The sequence below is a fragment of the Gymnoscopelus braueri genome, assembly GCF_963280865.1.
Source record: "Gymnoscopelus braueri genome assembly, chromosome: 7".
NCBI classification, from domain to species: domain Eukaryota; kingdom Metazoa; phylum Chordata; class Actinopteri; order Myctophiformes; family Myctophidae; genus Gymnoscopelus; species Gymnoscopelus braueri.
Window position 1 is genome coordinate 19726623 of NC_137608.1, and position 20221 is coordinate 19746843.

At 39.4% G+C, this 20221-nt stretch overlaps 2 protein-coding genes across 2 annotated transcripts in view; both read right to left on the bottom strand.

Annotated features, from left to right (window-relative positions):
• Positions 1-2926, bottom strand: part of slc4a4a (solute carrier family 4 member 4a) — a gene marked incomplete at its 5' end in the record, with an annotated part of 68499 nt that extends 65573 nt beyond the window's left edge. Inside the window, 2 exons of the mRNA XM_080432750.1 lie at positions 2311-2428; positions 2801-2926. Of these exons, the coding sequence (XP_080288876.1) occupies positions 2311-2327 (17 nt within the window). The remainder of the gene's footprint in view (positions 1-2310; positions 2429-2800) is intronic.
• A 14297-nt stretch (positions 2927-17223) lies between these two features.
• LOC308088930 (ubiquitin recognition factor in ER-associated degradation protein 1-like) lies at positions 17224-18096 on the bottom strand (the record flags this gene model as incomplete). Its single annotated transcript, XM_080433512.1, has 1 exon — positions 17224-18096. The coding sequence occupies one exon, from the start codon at positions 18094-18096 to the stop codon at positions 17224-17226; it is 873 nt and encodes a 290-aa protein (XP_080289638.1).
• Positions 18097-20221: the final 2125 nt, after the last annotated feature.

Consider the following 20221-nt stretch of genomic DNA (forward strand, 5'->3'; position numbering starts at 1 on the left):
TAAAACTGCAACATGAAAACATCAAACAGTCAACTGCAGACCCTACAATGGCATGACGTGATGATATATGAGTCTACGGGCTGCAAATCCTGTCAAGCGATCAACTGAATCCTACCAGGACTTGTAGCCTAACCTCCAACATACCCACTTATTGTTCAAAGATTAATCCATTTATGGACCACTGCGATGACACTTGATATCAAATGTCTTTTAACTTCTGAGGATTGACCGCATAATGGGGTAATTCCCGTCTTTGTTACGTGATAGGCAGAGGGCTATTCAGCCACCTGACTAGTTTCACCTCGGCTAAAGTTATCAGGCTTCATCCCCAAGTGAAATCGAAAAGCAAACGCTCTGAGTTTTGGTGATTATCAACCATACAGCCTCTAAATGTAACCGCTACTTCTGCTAGATGAACGGAAGTCACGGGGATATTGTATATTTAACATGATTCAGCCATGAATTACTTCCCACTTAACATTAGAAGGGGAAGGATAGTTTTATGATGATTAAAGAGGTCATTATCCTAGCAACACGTGTAGTATATAGAACAACTTTATTGTTAGACAGAAAGTTGTTCTATATACTGTACTGTACTACAAGTGTCGCTGGAGTTTTGACCTCTTTAAACTTTTTGTTCTCTGTTCTCCATGCACCTTAAGTGTAAGTAGGTGAAGTTGTGCCAGAAACCCCTACTCTGGTTTCACCAGGGAAATGTCAAATCATTCAATTCACTTTCACCTGAGGTTTTGATGACTCCCGGGTTAAAGAACAGTCTATCAAAACAACTCCTTTACGTTAAAGAAATCAAATGTAGGCAAATATTGAAAGATGACAGTGGCGTTGTTTGTACAACATTCAAAAAGAGAACACATTGCGGCTAAGAAGCTGACAACTCCCTAGAGTTGTCATTGAAACTAGATAACATTTATCTGAAGGCATGATACTGTGCAAGCTTCCAGTCTGCTCCAGTCTGTTTTAACCATCATACACACAGTTCAAATTTACTTTTAGACTAATAGGCTAGTAGTTAGTTTTCAAAGCTATTGCCCAGACTGTTATTTGGACATTTGGAGCCAATATAGACTATAATTTAATGTGACCCCCCGCCCCCCCGCCCCCCCCATGAATGAACCTTGCCCCCCCCCACCACCACCACCACCACCATGCACCACCACACCCACCTTCGTTAACATTACAGTATATGAAACAGAAACTCGCCTTTCTGGAAATTCTGGTGGTCAGACGGTCAATGTTAATGTTGTGATACTTGTTTACTGGGGTAAAGTAAGTAAGTACATTTACTCAAGTACTGAACTTAATTACAATTTTGAGGTATTTTTGGGCGGTGAAACCGCCCCTATAAGTGAGATTTGGAAAAATGTACTAAATACTTTGGCCAGTGAAACCGGCCCTGAAAGTGAAGTTTGGAAATTAGTAGAATTATCCTGCGCTGTGATTGGCCAATCACAATCTATTCAGGACTGTGATTGGCCAGTGTCACATGACACATGTGCATAGTCCTATATAAGCAACCATAACTCGAAAAAAACCAAAACTTTGTTTTTTTTCGAGTTATGGTTTCGTCCATCATAAAGAGTGTTTCAATAAATGTATTTATCTTTTGTACATGATTGGTTGACTCCATTCAGTATTGTGATTAGCTAGCAAGACACCGCCCACTTCACACAGGGTGTGATTTTTACTTTACTGGAGTATTTCCAATTTTCAGTACTTTTACTTTTACTCCACTACATGTCAGAGGCAAATATTATACTTTTACTCCACTACAATTATTTGAAAACTTTAGTTACTAGTTACTTTGTAGATTTTGATTATTATTACAAAACATACAGTAACCACATATATACAATTCAGCCATTTGAAAATAGCAGATCTACAAGCTCACAATGCATCGCGATGTGGCGCATTGTGAGCTTGTAGATCTGCTATTTTCAAAAGATTTGTATATATTTGAAAACTTGTGAAATGGAAATTCTACATATTGAGTACTTTTGGTACTTTAAGTACATTGTGATACCAATACTTTTACTCGAGTCAATTTTGAATTCTGGACTTGTAACAGACATTGCAGCATTGATACTTTTACTTGAGTAAAACATGTGAGTGCTTTTTCCACCACTGTCTACTACTTATGCCCCTTGCTTTCCCCCCTGAAACGCATGTTGTCTCCAAACAAATCATAATAATCAGTATCGACATCTGTGCTCTTCTACATCACCACACTAATAATTCGAATCTAATTTAAACAGCTAGTATTGTAGCCTGTTATTAATTCGTGCCACTTACTTCTTGGCGGCGCTCATGATGTCTTCAGGTTGCGTGCTTTGATCAGGATGGATCCTTACAGAATGTGAACAGAGCGGATCAGCTCTAGATCAGAGGAAACGTGCTGCTGATGTTTGACCTGCGGAGTGGAATATGTCACTATGTCACTTCTGCTCCTCTGTGGGTCTACGTTAAATAGACAGGGTGGGGGCTGGGGGGGTCCTCAGTTTTTATGTATCCATTTAGAGTCCATTTGGTCGCATTTGTTAGTTAAATTAGCAATGAGGGAATTTACAAAGTAGTTCTGTTCTACAGAAATAACAGAAAAGAATCATAATACAGCCTGAGTATTGTAAATCAGCTGTCAAAAAGAAAATGATATTGCCCAGTAGTAGCCTACTGCCACTGCATAGCCTACAAAAAGAACAGTATTAGCCTACTTAAAAGAGTTAACCTGTCAGCTGCCTGCCTGCCAGCCAGGTGGAAATGAACTGTTAGCCTAGTGACTTACCACTAATTGTGTCTTTGGCTGCTGTGTCCGTGTCGGTATCTGGGTAGTAAGTGTGTGATCGCTCCTGCGTTCAGCATGCTTCTTTTCCTCTATCTGACTGAGAGAGAGACCGTCCTTTTGTTAACGTCACACCTCCTCGAGTGGGAGGTCAAAGTATTGAAGGATCATCAGAGCCGATAGAGAGAGAGCCTTCACTCTCTTGCGCAATTCCCCATAGCTACTTTTTTTTCATGAGATTCTATGCCCTCTGGCTGTTTGGATAGACTAATAATACGTCATGTTATGATGACACCTGAGGGTTTCTACTTTTACTACTGAGCTGGCAGGTGTGGAATCAAGAGATCCCACAGCGTTCTTTTTACCGAAATGTGATGGATATTCGCTTTATATGTCCGCTTTATTTACTTCTTAAAAGACTTGCCATCCATTGAGATGGGTAATTTGATTCTACAGCGACATCTTATGGAGGTTTACAGCCAATTGTGTTCTAGTTATCAGTAGCTCTGGAATCAGCTCGAGGAAAGTAGGCTGAATAAAATTAAATAAAAAATACGTTTGAAATCAGTTTCTGGATATGCTGTCCTACAAAAAAACAACCAATTAGGCCTACTATAGTTTTAAATCTGGATGGGATCCAATGTCCTTATCAGGGACAACTGAGTCAGTGAGAAAGATTAGCCAAATTCTCCTGTTTGTGGTCATGTTGGTCTGAAAAAATGGATTAATGTTAAACATTTAGAAATTATAGACCTACACTTATGTTATTATATTTTATGATTCATTTCATACAAAAAGAATATTAATCCAAACGTCAGGGAACTGGCTTAGTTTGATAATAAATTTAAACCATCAATCCTCATAGATTTGATTCTGTCCAAAATGCTCTAAGGGCCCCAAAGTAGCCAATAGTTTAGGTAGAAGCAACGGCTGTCATGTGTGTCGAATAAGTGTCCTTGAGCAAGACACAGAACGAACCCCAACTACTCCCAGTGTGCAGGCTGGGGCCTGTGTGTTGGGTGAATGTGAAATATATTGTAGAGCGCTTTGGAGAAAGGCGCTATAAAAATGCAGTCCATTTACCACATTCAAGAATGTTTGAGTGGTATGGGCCTACATGATGTTTCAGTCAAGATTCTGTCTAGGCCAGGGTTTCTCAAAGTGCGTGCTTTGGCACCCTAGGGTGCTGTGACGCAAGTCCAGGGGTGCCGCAGAATACTTATATTTGGAATGTATCAATATCACCTCAGTTTAACCACTCTACTATACTAAGTAAAACGGACTTGAGTTGCACTTTCTTTGGTGCGTTCTTTTTCAATCTACGCTAAATCTTTTCACCAAAAATAGCAGATCTACAAGGTCACAATGGTCACATTGTGACGTATTGTGACCTTGTAGATCTGCAATTTTTTGGTGAATGTTACACACCAGAATGTGGACGATGGGGTTCAAGTGGTTAAAGTATAAAGTTATTTTCAATCTGTCCTAAAGGGAAACGGATATTCTCTCAAGTTTTCCTTGTGACATACTGTATCTCAGGGGGAAAGATTGACATATTTATGTACCGTAATATGACATAAATGTAAGGTGCTAGTATCAATGTAATTCAGGGATGCCATGGATGAAAAAGTTATTTACAGGGGAGAACTGGTCTAGGCTATATGAAAAAATAAGATTCCTGTTGAGAGAAGAGAGGTATGATGAAATAATAAACATGTCCTCTTTAGATGTTGAGGGGGTATTGGCCAAAACAGGATTGGCACATATAGTAGTACCTGGAATTAGTTCTCTGCATTTACCCATCACAGGAGCAGTGAGTGATACTTGCTTATACAATGTTTTGACTCTTGACAGTCCAGGGATGGAATGTGAGCTAATCAGAGTTGTAAAGTAACTAAGTACATTGACTCAAAGTACTGTACCTAAGTACACTTTTGAGGAATTTTGACTTTACTGGAGTATTTCCCATTTTCAATACTTTTACTTCTACTCCACCACTTCTCAGAAGCAAATATTGCACTTTTACTCCACTACAATTATTTGACAGCTTTAGTTACTAGTTACTTTGCAGATTTAGATTATAATCACAAAACATACATTAACCACTTCAGCCCTATATATATATTTCGGCCATTTGAAAATAGCCGATCTACAAGCTCTTTTGAAAATAGCAGATCTACAAGCTCACAATGCGTCGTGATGCGACGCATTGTGATCTTGTAGATCTGAGCTTGTAGATCTGCTATTTTCAAAAGATTTGTATACATTATGAACTTGTGAAATGGGACATTCTGCACAATGAGTACTTTTACTTTTGGTATATTTTGATGCCAATACTTTTACTCAAGTGAATTTTGATTACCAGACTTTTACTTGTAACAGAGTATTTCTACACTGCAGTATTGATACTTTTACTTAAGTAAAAGATGCAAGTACTTTTTCCACCACTGGAACTAATGTGTAGTGTCTGTAAAATAAAACATTACGGTAAAGAAGTGGGAGGGTGCAATCTTGAGACCGTGACTGTCCTGTCGAGGTATCACCATTATGGTTTAAGGTAATCTTTCGCTCGACCCTAATGTCTGACCAGTCACTGCTAGTCTGTCATTCGGTAGGTGACTCACTATTGGTTATTAAGGCAGGAGATCATGTGGTAAGTGAAGGTCAATCTCTGGCCCTGCTGCCCTCAGGGAATTTGACCACATTGTGTTTGGGAGACCAACTGAGAAAGTGTTTCCTCATAGAGAGTTATCTGGTGATCAGGGGAGAAACACGTTTGTCGTTTTAGCATAATGAAAGTGCTTCTTGTTGTCAATGAAGGCTTGTATGACGTCACCGATTACAGCCATTGATCTCTCATTGGTGGAGAGTTGTTGTTGTTACTTTGGATGACCCCATGCAATAAAACTAACATTCTGTACAAAAACATCCTTTCTTGATGTGCTCCCTGATGCGGTGTTGTGTTAAACTCAGCATAACCTCTATTTACTTCACACTATTTTACATTGGATTTAACTTTGGTGTTTGGTTATGTAACAGTAGGCTGACACCTCTAGACACCCAGTAGAATCCCTAAGAGTCACATTCTAAACTGACATTGGGCCAAACAAAGCAGAGACAGTGCATAATATTTAACTTTGATAAAAATCGGGCTTTAACTTTGCTTGTTTTGACGTCATCCAAGAGATGCACTTACACATGTCGGCACACAGGTTAAACTGTCACAAAAAGGAACCCGGAGACTGACCTCAGATGTCCAGTGAACTGCTACTTGTACAGCAACAAAGTTAGTTCAGAAGACGTCATATGTTTAACACTGTATAGCATATGACGTCTTTTGAGGTAACTTTGAACTGTAGGCCTATAGTATACAACACTACCCGAGAGTGGCGAGAGGAACTTTAACAAGCATTTGTTTTTTATTTTTATTGAAAGCATGAAATGGAACACACAACCAGCCATTTCAGAGGCAATTGTTAGACGACCTTGGTCTCCAGCAAGCATGAATTAATCATAAAATAACTAAAGAAATAATACATATATTGCAAAAGGTAACTTTATAATGCAGGTTATTAGAATGAAACAAGCTTCTAACGTCTGTGTTTTCAGGCTACAATATAGCTGGAAAGCACTGTTGGGTCAACCAGTTCATCTGCTGACCACATCACCACAACATTGTGTGTTGTGTTCCATTCCCAGCTCGGCACCTTCGATGCAGGTCATCTGCCTTCACGTTATGCCTGATTTATACAACACCAAGTGTAAATTAGGCCTTACTTTTTTTATATCTCAGCTGAAACTTCCCAGTGAAGTCTCATGAGGTGAATCACCAAATAATTATTTATAAAGTCTAGAGTTGAATTAGGTTTTATTGTATTATGGGTTATGGCAAACATGTTTTAAGCTCCAATGCAGAACAATAGATGTGACTCCATGATTTCTCTCTTAAAGTACAACATCAAGAGAGTGTTGGCTTCCATTTTTATGGCTTTGTGAGAGACTAGCTACACAGTGGCTAAAATCCAGTGTACAAATGTAACCAAATGGACCCGTTCATTTGTAGACTTAAAAAACTTCTGTCCCCATGCTCATCGGGAATATCTGATGTCATACACTTACTTTACATCATGTTTATATAGGATTACATTCTTCCTGAGCAAACGTATATATATATTGAGCAAAACTGCTTCACAGAAATGACATCGTTCCTCTTCCCTCATGGCCACTAGAGAATTAAAATGTACTAATTAGACTGCTCCAGTTTTAATTAAACAGATTCTTTGTCATCACACTTCATCATGGGCGGAGATAAAGGGGTGAGTCACTCTGTAATGGTTGCTCTGCCTCTTACATTGTACATTGTATTTTCCATAACTTCAAATTTGTTCTCAAAACAAAGTTTTGTGTTTTTATTCACAACACAAAATATTGTTAGGCTAACAACGCAAGGACCACATATCTGAGAGAAGTTAGTTTTAAAAAGGATTGTCCCACATACATTCATGTATAATGCAAAACATCTGCTGACAGATTTACCCCCCTAAGCATGTCAGCAATTCAATTCAATTTTCCATCGCATAGCAGAGGGGAAATTCTTTCTCAATATTACTTTCCTTCGCTATTACTGTATACACAGTCTACTGGATGGATGCATGCATGAATGACTGAACATCCCACATACAGTTAACTTGTCGTCACACCATAACAAAATTATCAATCAAGCAGGAACATTTGTGCTGACCATATCCTTATACCTGTTCAGCTAGTTACCACTCCCATCTTTCCAGAACTTACAGTATGATAGAGCCCAAGCTGTGTAATAAATCATCATAGATTAGTTTCACTGTCAGTTCCAATAAGCTGTTTCCTTATGTATTCTGCTGATCCATGTGTACCTGCCCATTCCAATTTCCAATAATCAGAATGAGATTCAACTTTATTGTCACATTTACAAGTTTACAGGTGAGAACAGGGTGAATTGTTTGTGCAAACTCCATAATTTTTGTTGTTTTCAGAAAGAGAAAATAAGTGTGTGTGTGTGTGTGTGTGTGTGTGTGTGTGTGTGTGTGTGTGTGTGTGTGTGTGTGTGTGTGTGTGTGTGTGTGTGTGTGTGTGTGTGTGCGCGTTCATGCGTGCGTGCGTGCGTGCGTTTGTGCGTGCGTGCGTGCGTGCGGCGAGGGGGGGGGGGGGCAGGGATAAAGATTAAACGGTAAAGAAAAGGACAGGAGAGGCAAAAATCAAAGATATCACTTATGCATAGCACAAACCAGCAGTATTATGTACATGAGGTTAGTCATAATGTGTAAAATGGCAACACTTCAGTAGGTCCACATCGCAGCAGGTTCTGTATGTACGTGAGATTAGGCATTAAGGTGCAAAGGAGTATCAACGCATTGTACATGAGATTAGACATTAAGGTGCAAAGGAGTATCAACGCATTGTACATGAGATTAGACATTAAGGTGCAAAGGAGTATCAACGCATTGTACATGAGATTAGACATTAAGGTGCAAAAGACCCTCAGCTATAGAAACTCTCCCCCTGGTCCCCCATGTCCTTGTCATTTGTTCATTGAATAAAATATTGGGATCTAAAGGTCATTAATAAGACAGTCAGAAGAATACAACATACAGTAGCCTAAATTTTCGTAACTTTGTTAGTTTTATCTTTGTTAAGATTGTATTTGTGGCATTATTACTGCTGCTTCAGCAAGCTTAAAATCATGTTAATATTCCTGTGACATCATGGGTGTGGGTGAAACTTGTGACCTTTTAGAATGTTAATCTATCCCCCTCCCCTATATTTGTATTTATATCTGTATACTATACAATAATGAGACAAAGACAAAGGTTGTGTGATTTAAAATTTACTTTTTTTTTTCATCTCTTTTCTTGTTAAACGTTTTCAAAAGTATTAAAACTTTTTCACAATTCTTCAAGATTCTAAGCTTGTAGATCGGCTATTCGAAAATGGCCAAAGTATAAAATACGGTTAATGGGTAAACTGATTTTAAACTATTAACACATTTTGCTGGGGACCCCCTGGAACTCCCTCAAGGACACCTGCCTGTCCCTGGCAGTGGAAAAAGTATTCACATTTTTAAGTAAAAGTATCAATACTGTAATGTAGAAATACTCTTTTACAAGTAAAAGTCTGGAATACAAATTTTACTTGAGTAAAAGTACAAAAGTATTAGTATAAAAATGTACTTAAAGTACCAAAAGTAGAAAGTACTCATTATGCAAAAAGTCCCATGAAAAAAAGAAAAAGTATAGAAATCTTTTGAAAATAACCGATCTACAAGCTCACAATACGTCACGATGCGACGCATTGTGAGCTGGTATGTCAGCTATTTTCAAATGGCCGAAATGTATATAGGAATGAAGTGGGTAATGTATGTTTTGTATTAATAATCAAAATCTATTAAGTAACTAGTAACTAAAGTTTTCAAACAAAATTGTACTTAAGTACAGTACTTGAGTAAATGTACTTAGTTACTTTACACCACTGGTCCCTGGACCCCACTTTGAGAACCACTGCTCTAGGCAACAGAGCCACCGGAATGCTCCAGCTTTGATTTAGTGGCAGTGAAATTCAATTTTGAAATGCAAAGCCAATTTTGAATGTGACTTGATTTTTTCCTTTAGCGAGGGCTTTGAATGGCATTTCTTAAGGCATGTTGTCTTTTTGTAGTTTGGTAGGTGGATGTCCTTTGATCCATGTTGTCTTACTGCATTGTTTTATTTGGTGCCAGCTCTTGTGTTTGAAGTGAAATTGTTCAGGGAGATACAATCCATCCCCACTTTCCACTGATATGACAAAATGGTACAATACGTCAATCTATCAAGTAAACAGACCTGATAAACACTTACAATATACTGTATATGACTAAATATTTCATTAACATGACCAATGATCTAACAAGCATGAAATCTAACTTTAACTCCAATATCATCATCATTCAATTGATATGCGGTAAACTTGTCCCTTTATACCTTGACCCAACTGTACGTACTTAAATTAATACTTTTAGAGAATAAGCCTGAAACAAGCCTTTGGATTTTTGTGTCATCCATTTGGCATGTTTTTAACCCGTTGTACTTTAAAAAATAATTTGTCAACAAAGTATTCAATCAATCAATCAATCAAGTTATTGTCATAGCCTATTACAAGAGTACTTGATCTTCTTTGGGTTAAATTGCACAGTTGACTACCTGTCATCATGGACAAATGTGTTATTTCAATTCAGCTGAAAAGGTCAGCTCACTTGCATCAGAATAATCTTTTCAACAACAAGCTCCTATCTGACAGCCCTGGACAGCCAGTCAAATGTTGACCTGCTTGATCTCCATTGTTTTGGGGAATGAGGAATATGCTTTAGCCGAGGGTAACTTGGGTTGAAACATTGGCCTTGTGCCAGTCTTTCACAACTTAATTGATAAGATGAAACAATTGGATGCTGTCCATTGGGTTCTGTCCTTGTGCAGGACGGTATATGGCCCTGTTGAAATCACTTGATTTGCTGCCTTACATGCTATAAGCCTGCCCTCTTTCCTCAGGCAAGCGGGTGAGTAATTCAAATGCATTGTTGCCATCATTCCTGTGTCAAGTTCACATAAGGGAAATTGAAAAATACTTCATGTCCTAATAAGGCATAAGGCACATTCTAACATCCTCATCCTATCATACTATAGCTTTCAACCTGGCTCATCTTCTTTGTGCCTTTGGGGGGCAAAAAAGAATGCATGCCATGTGTGGAGTACATTTTACCTTTATATTAGATATTCTTATTCCACAATCAACTCATTGTTTACTTGTCCATTCTGACCCACCAAGGCAAGTTCAAAAAAGAGAGAAGATGAAGCGAAACAAATGTATTGAAATAATAAAGTTAAACGTTTTGGTGATTGGACTCCATTATATTAACACGTAGAAAATGAAGAGTCTATGATGACAGGAGAGAGAAAAGCGCTTTCACTTCTGCTCATAGGGGTCTCCACAATACTCGCTATAGGCCCCTTAGACACCTTGAGACGTTCTCTATAGACATAAATGGGAAATTACGGATTTTCTACATAAAATTATGGATGATTATTGGAGCCAGAGCTCCAAAATATCGTCCTAATCTTGTCAACAACTGCATTATGCACTGGAGAAATGCCATTATTATTTCAACAAGCAAATTACAGGCAAATATTTTTTGATGGATCTACTATGGCATCTAATATCAATCAACTACATTACTGTAACTACATTATCATCGGACAAAAGTGTCTTGTCTACTGCACAATAGGTTTTTGATCCATTTGTAGTCCAAGCTGACCAAACCTGGCTACTGAGAGGAAATTTACCCCATCATCAGAACAGAAGCATCAGAGCAGACAACAGTGGCCCTCAAGCACAGGGACATTATGGACCTTGAGCCTATAGCACACCAGCCTGGAAGGACTGCTCGTGGTGCAGGAGTTACATTAGCAGAAGGAGGCAGCAAGGTGTGCAAAGACCATTGCTCAGGGAAAAATGCACCAACCAAAAATGCTGTTTTAGCAGCCTACATTGCAATGTCTTAACCTATTACAAGAGTACTTTATTTCTTTAGGTGAAATTGCACAGTTGACTACCCGGTATCACGATGGACAAAAATTCTAAAATGCACCAACCAAAAAGGCTGTTTAGCAGCATACATTTCAATGTCTTGTTGAAACACAAACAATTCAAGAAGCAGCAGTGCCCTGCAGTAGCTGACATTGCATAATCAACCTAAATATATATATAAATATTACCCAATTTGTAAAACTAAAGCTTTTCTGTCTTTATATTATTAGTACATCATGTGTTACTTGTGTTATGACTGGAAGTGAACATTATGTTTTCACATATATACGTAAAAGTGGCGTGTTGACACAGTACTTTGACAGTATAGCAGTGAGAAAAAGCCCTTGAGGCTTGTTGGACAGATTGACTCATAGGGCTGTGAGAATTCTGTGTAATCGATCTCACATAACTCTGTGAGCTAAACAGGCCCCCTCCAGGCCTCAGCTGTGTCTAGAGTGTGTTGAAAATGTGCTCACCTTAAAGGAAGGGTAATAGTGACCGTTTTTGGTTAAAACAAAACGTTTTTTGTTAAAATATTGAAGCACTATTCTGATACTGTATGTATCATTGCTATAGAGTGTTTGTTCAGTGACAGGGGTCTCCCCATCTTTCTGTTTCTCTTTAATAAACAGAAAATACATTTTCAGGTGGGTTGCCATTCATCAGATTAATTTGATAGTGTTCCAGTTCCAATTTTGTGTGCTCATTTCTTTGTGTCATCACTTCCAATTTCACTTGTTTAATCTGTATCCTGTCTGAGTTCTCTATCCTGATTGGATACAATTGGTATCCCGACCTGAAAATGCATTTTCTGTTTAATAAAGAGCTGGAGAGACCCCTGTTACTTACTGAACAAAAACTATACAGCATTGATTACTACCAGAATATAGAGCTATTGAACACTTATTTAACCTTTAAGACTAATGTATACTCCATAGTACTACTACTGTAGAGAATATCTGAGTTTCAAGCTCAAATCCAAAATCACATGACAAATGTACCTCATCTAGGCTAATCTACTGTCTTAATTGGCCCTCTTTAAGACATTATTTGGCACATTAATAGGGGTCAACATGAGCGAATATGAATTCATTGGGTGGGGTCATTAAAGGGTACAGATGACCCCGGCCCAAGGGGGGCTCATGCAAAGGTCTAAGTTGAGTCTTAGTATTAGATGAAAATGGAAGCACCATGGAGGGAGAGGGCTCCTTTCATGGAAGTCCCCCCCCCCCCCCACACACACACACACACACACACACACACACACACACACACACACACACACACACACACACACACACACACACACACACACACACACACACACACACACACACACACACAGTCTAGTAATATAGATGATAGATAATTAATAAGGGATTACAGTATATTTTCTTCATTTTCCTATCTGTACGATCATGGAATCGGTTGGATGCTCTGTATTCTCAGTTCTTTGTCTCCCCCTACTGTCCATTGTAAACACAACAGAAATCTGACCAAAAAAGGGACAGTGCAATGTATAATGTCCATGTCCTTCAATGTAATTGTTATGTAGCCTACCATTGGAATGTGTTGGGGAGATCATTTATGTGTTGTTTTATGTTAGCATTTATGTTATATTTCTTGGGCTAAACACCACAAGAGTGAGTGGCAATCGTGTTAAAAAATGTGAAATCGTAAAAAAAAAAATCAAATTAAGTATTGCCCAAAATAGGGACCAAAGGTTGAAAGTGGTTATATAATAGTTTACAAAGGAGGAGCTTCTCATGACACAAATCTAAAGAGAAAGTAAAACGGTAGAGGTTACTGTACACATCTCTTTGTTTTTATATAGTTTAAATAGCTGATGGGGCCAGGGCACATGCATTTAATTGAATTTGAATGTACAGGGTACTTTTAAGAGTATATGCGTATGACAAACTTGAACCTTGAAAGAGAAAGAGCTTGCACATGCACTATGATTCAGGTGCAGGACGAACTTGAACCTTGAACCTTGAAACTTTATCAGTGCACAGCCTATAGTAGATCAGTGGTTTTCAAAGTGTGGTCCGGGGACCGCCGCGGGTTGCTTGGGGGTTACAGGGGGTCCCCAGCCAAATGAGGAGCAACATCACTATGAATAATTCACTATACACAATTACAATACAACATTTTGAGTGACTATTCTAACATTATCATGTTTAAATATCACCACTATGAATCTATTCTCATATATAATTATGACATTTAGACAATTAAATGTCCATGGCCTAATGAAAGTAAATGTGGGGGTCCCTGCAGTAGACCTATATCATAGTAATATAATATATTGGCAATGACACCCATAACATAAATGAACACAGAAAAGCCATCATATGTCATGCAGCATGCAGTTAAAGTACATGTGTCAATATGATTGTGCTCTATTTTCCAGTACAGTCCAGCTCTGAAACATAACTGTTCACAGACTAAGTTACATCTTATACTTTCACTTTTGCTCTCAGTGTCTAGAAGTGGCTTCTAGCAGCAGCCCCGCATCTGAAATGCAGTTCCTGAGTGTTCCATCTGTTTGGATGTGTTCACTGATCCAATCACCACTCCTTGTGGACACAACTACTGTAAAAACCTGTATCACACATTACTGGGACACACTGACCTGTGTCAGTGTTCACCATGTAAAAAAAAAAATCCAAGAGACCAGAATTCTCTGTCAATACTGTCCTCAATGAGATGGCTCATCAGTTCAGGGAGTCACAGAAGTTGAAAAATATTTTCAGCACAAACCGAAACCCAGCTAAACCAGATGAGGAGTCCTATGATGTCTGTACAGAGGCCAAGCCCAATACCATCAACTCCTGCCTGGTGTGTCTGGCCTCCTATTGTGAGCCTCACCTGAAGTATCACCAGAGAGTCACTGCATTCAAGGAACACAAACTAATCGGCCCTGTAAAGAACCTGGAGGACAGGATGTGTAAGAAACATAACAGACCTCTGGAGCCGTTCTGCAAGACTGACTACATGTGTGTTTGTCAGTTCTGCACCTCACTGGGTGCATCCACACATGAACGTCAAGTTGTCGTACGGAAGTCGGAAGTCCCATCCACTCCCATGTTATAGGAAAAAACGGAACGGTACTTCAGTTTTTTAACTTAACATGGGAGTGGATGGGACTTCCGACTTCCGTACGACAACTTGACGTACATGTGTGGATGCACCCACACACTGAAGACCACCTCCTCCAGAACTTCCTGTCCATTAACACCCCTCCACCCACCAAGGACTGGACAAAGGTAAATGTCCATCATTCTTCATATGTGGGGACTGTGAGCACAGCCGTGGCTCAGCTGGAGAAGACACTTAGTAAAGAGATGAAGCTATGTGATGCTGAGGTGAAGAGGGTGCAGCAATACGCAGTGGATGTCACTCTGGAACCTGATACAGCACATTCCAGACTCCAACTCTCTGAGGATGGAAAACAAGTGACGTTTGGAGATTTTATGTAAGGTCTGCTGTAAGATAATCCGGATAATTCAGGAGAACCTATTCCCCCACATACCGCAGGCATTCTCTCTATGTGACAATGTCTTGGGAAAATATAGCTTCTCAGGAAGATTTTAATATGAGGTTCAGGTTAAGGGGACGAGTGACTGGGATTTAGGAGTGGCCAGAGAGTCCATCAACAGGAGATGGAAAATCAGAACAATCCCTGAAAGTGGCTATTGAACTATAATGTTGAAAAACCAGTACATGGTTCTTGCTGCTGCTGCTGATGTTGTCCTCCTTGCTGTAAGAGAGAAGCTCCAGAAAGTGAGAGTGTTTGTGGATTATGAGGAGGGTCTGGTCTCCTTTTATGATATGGAGGCCAGAGTTCATATATATTCTTTCACTGGCTGTAACTTCACTGAGAAACTCTATTGATTCTTCAGTCCATGTTACATAGTGGGAAAAACTCTGATCCTCTGATCTCTTCTATTACTCACAAATTAGACAGAGGTTAGATCATTTGCAAGGGATCATTTGCATTGACTATAAAGGTCCTTTGTAAATTAAATTGTTTTGTATTACATCAATCTTGACCTATTCACTTCTATAGCCAAATGACATTACATTTGATATTGTGGTATGGCATGCCAAACATGACCTGTACAAGTTGTGAATATAAGACAAGCCAGTGCAAATCATAAACATTCATATTTCCTGTTACCAATTGTACAAATGTTTTAAATAAGGTAAACATGTGTGCACTGCATATTGCAACTCAAAATCAGTCACAATATTCAGTAAAACAGGACAGTTTTGTTAATCGCATATTAAAATGCCTTAAAAATCGTATTTTGGAATAATAAAAACCTTTACTTTTTGCACGCTACTAGTAAATAGCCATATTGGGCAACAGTCAAATAATGCAAACTGTGAAAGAGGCAGAGGAAAGTCTCATGCTATGCCCCAGCAGCAGTGTCAGATGACAGTCCATTAGCTTCATAGCACACTGAAGAATACAGTAACAGCACTGTAAAATAAAAAAGGACTATCATTAAGGCAGTATATTGAAAGAGAGAGAATAGGCTAATGCAAATTTAACGCTGGTACTTTTAATAACAGCTTCCCCACTCAAGACCCAATATGTCTCTATGACAATGGCAATGAACTGCACACCAGAATTACAAATCAAGCATATTGAGGAGCAGTATTATAGTCTACATGAGAGAACTTGCACTAAAGAAAGTGTTTAACCACGTTCAACCTGGCCTCCCAATGTTGGGCATGTCATTGCAGGCATTTTCAAAGATTTAAAAACAAATAGCAAAAATAGCTGTTGAAAAAGCTCTGTATTCCAATAGCAATCATTGCTATTGTATAGAGTGTCTCTGCAGCTCTTTAAACAGAAAATACAATTTCAGGTTGGGATAGCAATTTCATCCAATCAGGTTCGAGAACTCATACACAGGATACAGGATAAATAAAGGAAATTGGAAGTGATGAAAAAAAAAAAAACAGCAGACAAAATTAGAACTGGAACACCATAAAACTAAAGCTGCTAAATTATCTTTGTGGGGTTCTCTCTCCTGATTGGATGAAATTGGTATGTCTTTCTCTTCTGTGCTGGCGACCCTATAGACCACTGGTTCTCAAAGTGTGGTCCGGGGACCCCCAGGGGTCCTTGAAGTGGTTCCACAGGGGGTCCCCAGCTAAATGATTCATAGGAACCAAAATGACCCGTATGGTCTTTAACTCCGAGAGTTATGGGAATCCGTGGGCATACCAAACTGGGGGTCCTTAAAATGAAACAGTTTAAGAATCACTGCTATAGACCACGTCCGAGAGTTTAGCCGGCACAGTGCATGGCCCAGTCCATTTGTTACGGAGCTGGGAGACCTCCAAAGAAAAATGTAATTGGCAATTATGATTTCATATCTATGCTTTCTTTATTGTTGCCTCAAACATAAGAGCGGTGGAGAAATAAGGGTTAGGGTACTTCTTTACAAGCAACTCTTTTTCCTGAAGTCCTCTTCTACAGCAATGTTTCTCAACGTCGAGTCCGGGCACCACCAGGGGATCCCAAATGGACCCTTATGGGTTTGTAACTCTGATAGTTAAATTAACACAGGGGATTTTACAGTGTAGATTGGGGTCCCGGAGATTTAAAAAAAACTACTAATGCATAATCCAACTGGGGGTCCTTAATTTAAAAAGGTTGAGAATCACTGTTCAACAGAACAACAACCGTCTGTGGGAAAAGCCCCAAACATATCTTTAAAAAATGTTTCAAGTCCAGTTTTTTTATTTTTGTTACAGTGAATATAAGAGAGATACTGTACAAGTTTGCGTAAACAAGTATCTTCTACTAAGATTCAAAGCTTTCTCCACTTTCTGCGTAGTGACTGTCCTTCACCGGAGAAGGCAGAGAATTTGCTCAAAGTCTCATCTTCGTCTGTCATATTCTTGGGCGGAGGCTTTGAGCTTCTGATGAAGGTGATCTTGCCGACTTTGTATTCATAGTTGGGAATTCCTCTTTTAATATCACCTGTGTGGATAGGTGCAGGACTGGGCTCAACGCCCTTCTTTTTGCCATTCAACCGATTGCCAGAGCCAGTGAATGCTCTGAACCCAACATTCATGTCTGCATACGTGCTGTCATCTCCTTGCTCTGTGCGTTCCTCATGGTCAGGTTCTATGTAGCCCAAAGGCGCATCAAAATCCACATCGATGTCACACTCAATGATGGATACTGCCTTCTCTGGTTTGGTCTCCATTACACGCAGTTCATAGACACTTTCATTGTAGTTTATTGCGATGATATCACCTGTTGTCAGGCAGGCAAAGCTTCTCAAGGCATTTTCCAAGACTGCTTTGGGGTTTGTGATGTCCACGAAGCTTTGGCTCTGTGGCTGGAATTTGGAGTAAGTGGCCACCCTAAGTTTAACACTTTCTACCTGGACCAGGCCACCTTCGTCCAGCAGAAGGTTCTGCATCATCCAGTATGGTAGGTAGCAGTTCCCCTCATCTGCAACAAACTCCAGAACACCAGAGTGTGTCACTCTGTCCTCGTTCTCGTTGGTCAATTTGAAGAACATTGGATAGGTGATGTTAAGCTGGCTGAGATGCTCGAGCGCAGACGATGGCATAATGATCTTTCCTCCTTTATCCACATCAGAGCGGTCGTATGGACTTACCAGCATGGATATAGAGTAGCAGTGGTACTGGGCGGAGAAACGGTCAACCATGTTGAAGAATAACCTGAGAAATACGGTATTTGAACCAGCAGTGGTGTATTCGGCTTCGTGTTGGGGGGTCAATGTTCTAAGGAAGTTGCTACAGGCTGACACTTAGTTTTTCTAACAATTCGCTTTATTTAAATGAGGACAATAGATGACGATGTTGTGATGGCATTGCATGATGACGTCATCATGTAAGAATACACATTGACAGTAGTCGGATTGGGCTGAAACCTTGCCCAAAAGGAGTCGTTCGTCATAGATATGTCTGACGTCAGACTTGCCCAAATATGGAGACTTAGCCTGAAGTCACTCAGAATGCACCTTTACAGCCTGGCAGACAGCCCATGTGTTGTGACTGAGAGTGACAAAAAGAATGTAATTTAGGGATTGCGTCCATAATTCCAATCCTATACCTATGACTTGACGGCTTTGGACACCAGTGGGCCCTTCGCATGAGTTTCTTACTCTAGGCCAACGCCATGAAGATAAGAAGAGTAGGCCACTTGAAGGTCACATTTTAGAATATGTTTATGAAAATATTTTTTAGAATGGGCCTATGTATGTTGCTATTATAGGAAATATGTTTTTGAAATGTCTGTAGATGCACTGCCTTACGGTAAATCTTTACATTTCACTATATTAATTTCTGGTAACACTTTAAGCCACCCTTAATTGTTTTAGAATTCAAACCAATAAATGGTTACACTATAATGAAAACTTTTAAGTGTTTATTCATGTACAATTGTTTGTCAACAATTATAACTCCTACGCAAAACATATTTTACATCATTGCAAATTAGTTTTACTAGGTTGCCTGTAGCCTGTGGAGGTCCAGCGAGTAGAACCAACCTGCCCTTTCAGCAGTCATCATAGCAGGTGGAGTTGGCGGCAGAGCAGACAGTGCAAGCCTGTATCTATCTGGTATTGGACCAGCTGTTATTAGTGGTTGGATGGTCCTCAGTGAAGTGGACCCCGGCTGTATGGACCCCCCGCTGACTGGTTTAGCACTCTGGATGGCTGGTTGGGATCAAGGTTATAGTTAATTAAATTTAACAAAATTACAAAAACTAGAATTGAAAAAACTAAAACATTTTGGTTAACTGATATGATAACAAAAACAAGGCTAACTGAAACTGTATTGTGTTTACAAAACAAATTAAAACTAACTAAAATCATAGAGGTTATGACCTTAGTTTTACTTACGGACCAATCCTGCAAACTTTGGAAGCCTATGTTGAAACTGAAACCAGCGCACCCCAAAACAACAGGTTTGGGATCTGTTGGTTACATGAAACAGTCACCTGTGCGTCAGTCTTGTAAACAAATAATTGGTCTATAGTGCGTACCAAAAATCCTGAAGGGGGCGTCAACAAGTGTCATTCGGTAGCGAGGACATCTTGGTGGGGTATAAACAGGTTGACTTAACATTGACCCCCACCAGTATGTCTGCAGCTACTATGCCACGCCCCCGTGGTGACGACACGTTGGCAAGCACTATATATGATTTTTTTTTTTTGCATATTACTGTGTATTATAAGGCAATGAAGGCCTTATAATACAAGGTAATGAAGGCTAGGTAGGCTTAAGCCTTCCCAAATATTATGCTGGGAAATTCTGGGAATTGTGCAAATTATATATAATATATGTGCGCAGCATATTTTGTATTTTTTAAAATAATAAATCAGTAAAATCAGGCAAAAATATGAATTAAAAAACCTAACCCTAACCTAACCCTAACCCTATACCGAAATAAAGTAACCAAAAACCCCAAATAAACGAACAGAATCCGCCCAGAAACCGCATTTCGCTCGCGGGCGACCCGCAGCCTTACCAATTGTCAAGCTCACCCGCCGCCTATGTGTATTATTGTTTGTCCCTTTAAATGTCTCGATGAATTGAATACACAGGACTTTAATGGAAACAAGGCCTGGGCTTATTTGGGTTATCCTTTTAGCATTCTTTTGTGTAAATCTGTGCCACCGTGCTTTTTTTTCACCAAACTTTTAATAAGTACTCAATCAAGATGGTGTCCTGGTGTGTATTGATTTTTTTGGGTGAACTACTCCTTTAAACCTGAAACTGAAGAAGGAAAACAAGTCCAGCACCTGTGAAATACATTTCACGTCACAAC